The sequence below is a fragment of the Halyomorpha halys genome, unplaced genomic scaffold, assembly GCF_000696795.3.
Source record: "Halyomorpha halys isolate HHAL.00 unplaced genomic scaffold, Hhal_1.1 Scaffold700.1, whole genome shotgun sequence".
In the NCBI taxonomy this organism is placed as follows: domain Eukaryota; kingdom Metazoa; phylum Arthropoda; class Insecta; order Hemiptera; family Pentatomidae; genus Halyomorpha; species Halyomorpha halys.
Window position 1 is genome coordinate 152,665 of NW_027116789.1, and position 10,281 is coordinate 162,945.

Genomic DNA, 10,281 nt, shown 5'->3' on the forward strand with positions numbered 1-10,281 from the left:
TGAGGATAGTTGAGTTCAGGTGAGGAAAACGTTTTGGATGCGAATGCCACGGGTCGCTCCTTACCGTCCTCAGTAATATGAGAAATGACAGATCAGTTCCAGGGGACCCACAGGAGAAGCGTCACAAGTGAGCCGGAGTGGAAGTCTAAGAGAATAAGGAAGGAGGGTCTTGTTCCCAATGTCTTCGATAGCTCGTTCATAGGCGTTTTGTTTTTTAGGGGCTCACTCCCAGCTCTTGGTCGATAATCCGCTAAATTTTGTTTTGTAAAGACTGTATGATGAGAACAAATCATATTTCGTGATGTGGTTCAGGGATATGCAAGAAAAAAATTCAAATATTTTAATGACTTTTCTTGGGATTTATTTGTGTGCGTTTTGAAGATTTTATGCATGCCATATGATGTAATCAGGTTATGTACTGCATACAAAAATTGTTTTTATCAAAATGTTTAAATAACTTGAAAATTTAATTTCTTGATTCCTGAATTACTTCGCGGGACGCTTGGAAGAAGCTTGGGGATCACTAGTGTTCAATAGAACAGCGGTTGGGAACCACTCTTCTATAGTATTCAGTCTGACAATTTCCTATAAAAAAATATGTTTTCTTTCACTACATTTATGCCAATTTCATCAAACAAACAGTTATTTAATTTACAATGTGTGGAAATTGAGGCAGAATAGAGTTTAAATTTGATTTAGATTTACTTTATAAATAATAATACAGGCAGTCTTCCTACTAACGTCAGATACGGTTCCCTGGCAAGTAACTCGAGTCGAGTCCTGTTCGACAAAATGTAAATACTTATTTATTGAGGAATCACTTATTATTTCGTTTAGCAATGTTGTTTTGCCTTTAATTATTGCTTAAAATATATTTCTCGGTAAACCTTTTTTTTTTTTTTTAATAAACCACATCTACTTATTTCATGAATATTTTTCACTTCTGGCGTAATGGTATGCAGTATTCAAAAACAATTCTGGACGTTAAACTTTTATCGCTCTTAACAAGGGCTGGAAGAAACTGAAGAATTAATATTATGAAGAAAAGTATTTTTGTAATTAATACGGGGAATGTTCACTCATATGAGAGGTGATCGTTTCAGGGAAAGCACTGATTGAATTCATGCCATTTTAGGACTGTCTATCACATTTCCTTTTCACTGATTTATTTTTTGGATTAGTTTAATTGCTTTGTTTTTCATTGATTTTAACAGCTTCATTCAATAAACAAATAAGTTAGTAAATATAAATATATACATGTATTAAATAATCGTATTATATTTTAAGAATATTCAGAAGGGAATACCCAAAGTGATAATTCTGACCGCCACCCCAACCATCTTGAATTTGATTATTCTGATGATCAATTTTATACGTAAAAAAAAATTCTGGTTGATAGCTTGATTTGGTTAAAAAAACATTCTTTCTTTTCGGAACTATTCAAAATTCCAATCCAGCATATTTAATAAGGAAGTGATTATTTGCTAAATTATTTCAAGACTTATTTACTTTCTGGAGTGTTTGAAGCTGCCATCTAACGGAATAATTTTGCGTCACTATGTCCTATGTGACCACATGGTTCCTTTTACTCTGGTGGTGCTGTTGTTTTTTTTCAAGTCACTGTTAGTTTTGACGTCCTAAGCTGTGAATTGAACTATTACAACGAAATGATTGAACTCTCTTTTTTACTACAACGTTTTAGCAGTGTTTAAAGTTGTCAAATGTTGTGTATTAAAAGTTGTGATCCTGTGTTTTGATGGGTAATGCTCATCATATGTTAGTGTAGACGTAGTATATAATAACATCTTGAACTCGGACAGTTAATCATGTACCATTAGCTCTTGATTAATTATTTTAAGCCGTTTATATGATTAAAATTAGAGAAGTAAACTTATTAATATAAGTTATAAATTTTTTAAAAACAAATTTTACCGTATTGGACTAATTTGATATCAGTAAACTACTGCACATGTGATGGCATCTTGTGAAAATAAAGGCAAGGATATACCTGGTGCATCGTATGCTAGTGCAGTGCTTAATTTTAAAAGTAACGATAACAAGGAGAACATTCAAGATTCACCTGAATTAAATCCTGATTTAAATTCTGGAACCTGGGAAACACCAAGTAAAGTTAAGTCTTCTGGCCATAACAAACATAATAAACAAATGTCGTTAAGTACACTTGCCAATAAACCTGAGCATTTTACTGCTGTAAGCAATGTCGCTAAGCCCAAAAATGTGACATACAAGACAGATAAAGAAGTGTCAAAGATGGTGCCACCAAACAAAGTCAATGAAGTAAGTAGCACTCAAGATTCACAAGAAGAAATGAAAGAGTGTGACAAGATTAAGTTCGTAGATGCTCCATTACCTAAGGTCAACCCCTGGTCAGTGAATCGAAATGCTGCACTTGTTTTGAAAGGGAAACCAAGTGACCAAAAGGTTTCACAGAACACCCAAATTGAAAAACGCGTATTACAACCTCAGAAACATACAGGTTTGAAGTTTTTTTTTTTTTTTTATTGTAGCTTAGTTTAAACAATTTTTGGTCTTATAAAGTTTTCCACATATAGGTTCACATCCTGATCTTTAGTGTGAAATATAATTTGTACTGTTGTGATTCACTGCATTTTTTATTCCGTTTAAGTTTCGACATTGATCATTAATTAGTTAAATGCTTTAAATTATTAGAACATCAAAATTTTATTGTAGACATGTTCTTTTGAGTGATTTATTTTTCTATTTTATTCACTTTCATTGTTATAATTCTAGAAAATTAATATGTTGTAAGAGATATTATCTATTGTATACTTTTTAAAAAAAACTTTTTAATAGTTTATGATTTTAGCTTATTAATTTTCAATCTATACTTTTTTTGTTGAATGAACTGGTTTTATGTGGAAGCATATGCCATCTACCTTCATATTAAATAATTTTAACAGGGCTTATTAGTTTTATTAATAATATTGTTCATTTGTTCTCTGAATTGACCTTGCTCTGTAATATTTGTTCTTCTGAAGATTTTGACTGTTTGTTTTTGAACACTTGTGACCTTCAATTTATCTTGGCAAAATTAGGTTTGTTAACTTATGCATGGGCTATTATACTTTCATTTTTTAAATTACATGTTTTTATAATGCTTATATTTTTTCTCATTATTTCTAATTTCACAAAATAATTTGATTGTTATTTGAATTTATCTGTGCTAACTTAACTAAGCTTTGTTTATCTTACACAGTTTCAATGGTTAACATTTGTAAATGAGGATTCATTGATATATGTCATCTATTCTAATATCTATTAACATTCGCATTATTCATAGGTAATCCCTTAATGATTTACTAATTATTAGTGGTAGAAGTACTTAAAAATAAAGAAAAGTATTTTTGATGGCTAAAACTTATACTGATATTTAGTCGAAAATTGATCTACTATTTTCAGATAATATGAAGCACCTAACTAATCAAACCTTTTCCTTCCTTTTTTTTCTTTATGTGTATCCTCAGAATTTGTATGTTTGTGAAGTATTAGTAACATATTGATGAAATTAAATTTCTGAAATTCTAATCCTTCAACCTAAATGTGATAGTTTGGTTATTAATTTTTAATCCAATGGAGAAATTTTTTAAACTATTAATTGTTCGGATAATATGCAATTTATTATATGATATTGTCAGTATTTAGTGTGGAGTTTTTCATTCGTATCCATGATTTTTGGAAGGTTTCTTTTGTAATAATTATTTATTTAATAATGTACATATTTGTTTTTTTGTTTTTTTAAAAAGTTTTTAGTTATATTTTGGTTCACATTTTATTTTTTAAAAAATCTAGTGTCTAAATATTTTTTTATTTATTTCCAGTTCCCTTTTTAATGATTTATGGTTCAGTATATTTGTTCTTGTCTCAGATCCTTGCATAAAGTTATAGTAGTCCAACTTTGTTGCTTATTTCTTGATTGAATTCAATATTCAAAATCCGTCAATAGATAATTCAAGAGATGAAGATGACCAATTTTCAATGGTTTTATTAAGGCTTAAAAGTAGTTATCAGGTCTTACCTCTTGAATTGACCATCAATTTTTCATTGTTTTTTTGTCTTGTTAAATATGTTTTTCAAATATCTTGTTATGTATTTCTTTATGTACATAGAGCTAAGTGGAATGGGATCTGGTTTTAGTGGAACAATCAAATTTGAGTTCTATACTTTAACAATATCATACGAAAATTATGAAGGGATTGAATTGTAAAGGAAAGAGGTTAAGAAGCATTGTTGACATAAGGGGAATAACTGTTATAATTAAGTATAGGGTAAGAGTCATGGCCTTGACGTGGAATCCTTTGATAGCAGTTCATGAACTTCAGGAGGATTTCATGAATTAATCTAGCTTCCAATGTGTTTCATATACCTTACTACCATAGTCAAAAATGAGGGAATATGAAGGATAAAACCGAGTGCACAAGGTTGAGTACGATATAGTTTTTTAGTGTTCTTAAGTTTGAAATAACTTGGAGATCCTACTTCACCTTATCTTCATTTGAGATGAATTGGAGTAGGGTTTTGCAGTTTTTACCACCTAAGGTTCTTACTTCAATTTGTCACCGTCTATGGGGTGTACTGTGTTAACTTTTCTATATATATATATATATATATGGTCAGTACATTGTTGCACACATTGTTGCAAACCAGTTAATTATTGATTTTCTATTTCTTCAGCACTCTATCTATCTCTGTAGCTTAAAATTGCATTTGTTTGATCATTCCTTCATGCACTAAAAGCCAACTAATTCGATTTTGGTCTTATTCTTGAGAAGTTTACAGATTTGTAGGTAATGATGCCAAAACTCCTAGCATTTAATCAATTTTGTGGTTAATTTTTTTGTCTTGTTTAACCTTTATTGTGATGAAAGAAAACAATATTTTTCTAATGAAGATTAGGTAGTAGCTGATTTTCACTCTTGCTTACTTAATGTTATTGGATTTGTTAATGCATCCTACTTTTCTTTGTGTTGAAAATTTTCTTATTTATAGCTGATGCTTTACTTTGGAAGAGAATTATTAAGTTTCTGGATTAATTATTTTCATCTCTTTTTGTAGGGGTAAGTTAATTTCCTGATTACCTTTTTTATCAATTTTCCTTGCACCATGATAAATTGTTTCCTCAGTAAGTTACCCTCTATTTACCCTTTATCCTAATTTTGTTTTGGATGTGTGCATGCACTTGTTCACCTTTTTTGGTGAATATGTAGTATATACACTCATATTTCTATTTTTTGGGTGTCTCATTGAATATTACGGTTTAACCCTGTATTTCTCTTTTCACCTAATACTGTCTAGGGTGAAAATTGAAGCTCAAAACACTAAATTAATAAGGTTCTTTTGTTGGGGCAACAGGGACTATAGAATTGTTTGTTGTGAACCTCTCCTTGGCAAGTAAATTATCTATTCTTTGTTTGTTGTGAACCTCTCCTTGGCAAGTAAATTATCTATTCTTGGATTAATTGTATAAAGTATTTATCACATGTAGCACTTTTGTTTGTGTTCATCCTTTTTTTTCCGTAAAAGAATAACCTATTTGATGATCATTATCTTATCTACTTATGCCTTTTAGTTTGCTAGAATTTAGATTATACTAAGGGGTTTTCTTTAGGTCAAATGGATGATCTTATATAAAAGATGCCTGGAGCAACTATTACTCATTAAAAGGTTATGAAAAATATTGTAAAACGCTTTTCGATATCTTGCAGAATTAAGGATTTATACCATTTTAGAATCTTGTATTCCCAATGTCATCATTATTTTGTATGCACTAATTAAAGTGGAATATTAAAGACATTAAACATCATGTTTGTTGAAAATGTTGTAAAACTTATAGTTAATTTTTTTCTAAAAAAATTTCTGAAATTGTTTTTCTACATTTATGAAAGGGAAATTGATTATATGAATTCAAAATGTTTATTAATTAAACGATTAAACCATTTTCTCACATTTCAGTCATTGTATCTTGAAAGATTCAATTTTTTTATACTGCTGTTTTCCTTGATACTTACTTGTGGGGTTATCCTCACTTTTCCAATAACATTAACATATTCAATATTCCAGAGTCCTATTTTTTTAGTATTAAAACTCCTTGGCGAGAAATGTGTATTACAATGGAATCTCAATATTACGATTTCCTTGATATAACTAATTTTTTTTTTTATCTCCTTGAACCAGCGTTAAATAAAAAATATACTTTTATATAACATATAGAAAATGTAAAAAACCTTAATGTAAAAAATTTCTCAGAAAAAAATTTGCCTTTTTACATTGAATTTTGGCAAGGGTAATCTCTATATGCATTGTGTTTGTTTCCCGTTTTTATGGATAGCTGAAGTGGGTTTATCCTCCCTACTGTAAGTATTTCCTGGCATCCTTCATCTTCCAAGTCATCCATTCCCGCCGTCCTTCATACATCTCCGAGCTCCTTCAATTCAAATCCTCTATTCGCTCCCGCAATACTTGTTCTCAGTCTTCAGATTTATGCACAAGGGCCCACCGAACCGCTGCCTTCGATAGATCGTTCATTATCCGATCCTCATCCTTATGGAACTCCATCCCTACCAATATCCGTCGCTCCAATACCCTACTTTATTAAATCCCGCCTGTTCAATCATTTCTTATCCCTTCAGACTTCATAAAATTTTAAATCAATATAATTGTAAATATGTATATAAACTATTATATCATTCTTAATTATTTTTACATTGTTTTCTTTTCTTTTTTATTGTTCAACTGATTAAAGTGAGAAAGTAACTTATAATTATTTTTTATAATTGCTATTTATATTTCTTTGTATTTTTGTTGAAGTATCTCTGAGGCTCCTCAGCCCTCATCTATCGATTTCTCTGTATTATTCTAACTCTTCCCAGAATAAATAAAGCATTATTATTATTGTCAATATCACTGCTGTACGATGTCATGATGTAGTTTCACCTCTAGGGAAAAGGCAGAAATGAATTATTCTTGCCATTTACCACCACAATATTTAAGCACTGATCTGACCGATGCCTGTGGTCATATACAATCTACACTTCATCATTCATTATTGTCCTTTCGAGAAATTGCTCTTTTTTTGCCTAGTAAGCTGTGAAGCACTTTAGCAAATACAGCTTATTAAGATCATGAGGTACCCATAGATCTACCTTTTTTACTTCATCAATGGTCTTTAAGTGTTGAGTATCTGTTGACACACCTGTATTCAGTTGTGCTGCAAGTCCTTTATCTGTTTAGAAAGGATTTTCTTGCACAGTAAGCTTAAGTCATCACTGTCAATTTCTGGTGGTCTTCCTCTGGGTTGGTTATCAAAATTTGCTTCACTTGCCAAGAATTTACAAACCTCAGGAAATTGTCCGTTCATTACAATACCCTTCCCTAAACGCCTTGGTAATGTTTCTTGTTGCTTGGGCTGCCGAGTGGCCATGTTTAAACTATTTTCCTATCAGCTTTACTTTTACTTTCAATTCTGCATAATATATACTTATTATCTGTTTTCAACTTAGATGAGATAAGGTAATGAAAAAAAAGAACAAAAGGTTTTTGTCATAAAAACTCAAAAAAATTTTATTTTATAGTTTCACAAAACAAAACACAGTAAATTAATCTTAAATTGTCAGATTTAAGAATTTTAAAAACTAAATAATTGTTAAATTATGAATAATAATAATAATCAAGGCCTAAAGAACTCAAAGGTTCGATGCCGATACCACCAATCGCTCTCTGCATACATCCTTCCAGTGATGCCCCTCCAAACCCAATTCTACTAAATCAGTTTTAATGCAATCCTCCTATCTACGTTTCAGTCTACCTCTCGGTTCAGTTCATGCCGTTTTTCAATTTCAGGCGCTTTTTAAATATTGGTTGATTAAACTATCAAGTTATAAGTCTCCTCTTCCCGTTTTAAGCTAATATTTCAATAGTGATATATGACTGTCGCTCTACGGGGATCTTAGCAGGGCGGGTCCGGTGGGGAAGGATTGCCTTTTTTTGTGTTATGATCTCCTCTTATGAGATTGCGACATGTTGTACATTGACCAACCTACTCGCTGTAATTGTTTGTTTGAGAAGTCAGATAAGTAAGGATTTCACGGAGGCCGGAAGTGGAGGATTTCATGCCGTTTTTCAAATTCAGGTGCTTTTTAAATATTGCTTGATTAGACTATCTAAAGTCTCCTCTCCTAATTTTAAGCTAATATTTGGAAAGTGATATAGGACTGTCACTCTCCGGGTGCTTAGTAAGGTGGGTTTGGCAGAGAAGGATTGCCTTTTTTTTTTGTGTTATGATCACCTCTTATGTGATTGCGACATGTTGTACATTGACCAACCTACTCGATATAATTGTTTGTTTAAGAAGTCAGATAAGTAAGGATATCACGGAGGCCGGAAGTGGAGGATTTCATGCCGTTTTTCAATTTCAGGCGCTTTTTAAATATTGCTTGATTAGACTATCTAAAGTCTCCTCTCCTAATTTGTAAAAACACTGATCTAATAGACTCACTAATTAATGAATAATATAATTGGAGTAAGATAAGTAAATAGGGCTGCCTGTAGCTCTGTGGTAAGATACAGTTTTACCTAATTGAGACCTATTGGCGGTGCCGGTTCGAATCTGGCCTGGGGCGTTGACTTTTTCATTGAGTGGCGGTCCCACAAAATGAAAAACTTAGACCCCCAACCATGGTTAGGGAGTATAGGACTCCAATGGGAGTCTTAACCGAAAAACAAAACAAATGAAAATGAGATAGGTATTCTAAAAATTCCCTGATTTTTTTGATTAACTCAATGTATTGAGTTATTTCTTGTAAAAAAACTATGCATGTACCTTATTTTTGCTGGGACTTTTTCACCTTAGCTAACTGAGTGTATCAAATCCTCTCTTTAAATTAATTTTGTGCCTACCATTCGTTAAATTAAAAATTTTTTGTAATCCTCCCTGGATTAACTGATTATCCAGACCATTGAGGTCTCGATTAGTGGTAATCAATTGTATATATTTATAAATTGATCCCAGAAGAAATTGGCATTGACCAGTGGTTCTCAACTCAGTTTGGAATCCGCTATTATTGAAATTAGACCATGGTTGGACCACCCCCACTCCTGACTTGTATAGTGCTTCAATAGTGCATCTATCCATTAAAACCTTTCCCAAAACAGTGAAACATCAGGAAAGGTATACAGTAAAACATTTCTTACAATAGTAATCCATGATGTCTGTCAATCTTTTGACCTATGGCTTGGTTTACTACTTTAGCTGCCCTTTTATGTCTCTACAGGTACTTTTTATTTGTATGAATTGAGCACCCTAATGTCATATGATGTATATACACTGCCTCTTTGTGCAAAAATGTTCTGTTAGTAGGTAAATATCATTTCCTGGAAAGATAGAAACACTTTTAAACAATGTGGAATATCTATGTTTAAATTGTGATAAAATTGTCCATTTGTCTTATTTAATCATATTTGATAAAGTGACATGGTCAGTTATATTTGTATGTAGTTCTCATTGTGGTCTTTGACGTTTGTATCATGATGTATAACTTAATAGTAAAGATTATTTTCTCCCGATTATTCCCGAAAGATTATTTTTTATTCTTCTATCTTTCGATTTATTTCTGGTGGATATTGACCACTTCAGATACTTGGACTCTTAAGTGTAACTAGCCTTTCTAGATCTGTTTTAGTCATATTAAGTTAACCAGATGAGCTAGAGAAATGGAAAATATAATAATCAAAACTTGCATATCTGGTTAAACAAACTTTATTTTACAGTTATTATGTTGTTCTGATGTAATTGGAATTTTTTTTTTTATTTGAATTAGTTTTTCTTTCATAATTCAAAGAGTAATTATAAGTTATTAGTAAAATTTTATACTCTCATCCTTTAAACTTATTTAATTTATTTTGAACTTCTTGAAGACGTCTCTGGCTCTTCTTGCCAACTTTCAAGTGTGTTTTTTCTATTTTCATGTACATTCTTGTCCGTATGCAGCAGACAAGTAATTTCTATCTAAAATTCATTAAACAGTGCTTAATGAGAGTGACAATTCACAAATACCAATCATGTGATGCTGAATCAAATGCTTTCTGGTAGTCTATCCAAGGAATAGCAATACTGTGTAGTATTTTTGTAACCTGTGGATTAATAAAAAATACTATAATCAAAAATTCTCAAAAATATTCAAATCTCTCTCTCTCTCTCTCTCTCTCTCTCTCTCTCTCTCTCTCTCTCTCTCTCTCTCTCTCTCT

General features: G+C 31.5%; 1 protein-coding gene across 1 annotated transcript in view; it reads left to right on the forward strand.

Annotated features, from left to right (window-relative positions):
* Nucleotides 1-1,838: 1,838 nt before the first annotated feature.
* LOC106685480 (la-related protein 1B) overlaps nt 1,839-10,281 on the forward strand; it is a gene marked incomplete in the record, with an annotated part of 46,139 nt that continues 37,696 nt past the window's right edge. The window contains 1 exon segment of the mRNA XM_067053475.1: nt 1,839-2,497. Within this exon segment, the coding sequence (XP_066909576.1) occupies nt 1,975-2,497 (523 nt within the window).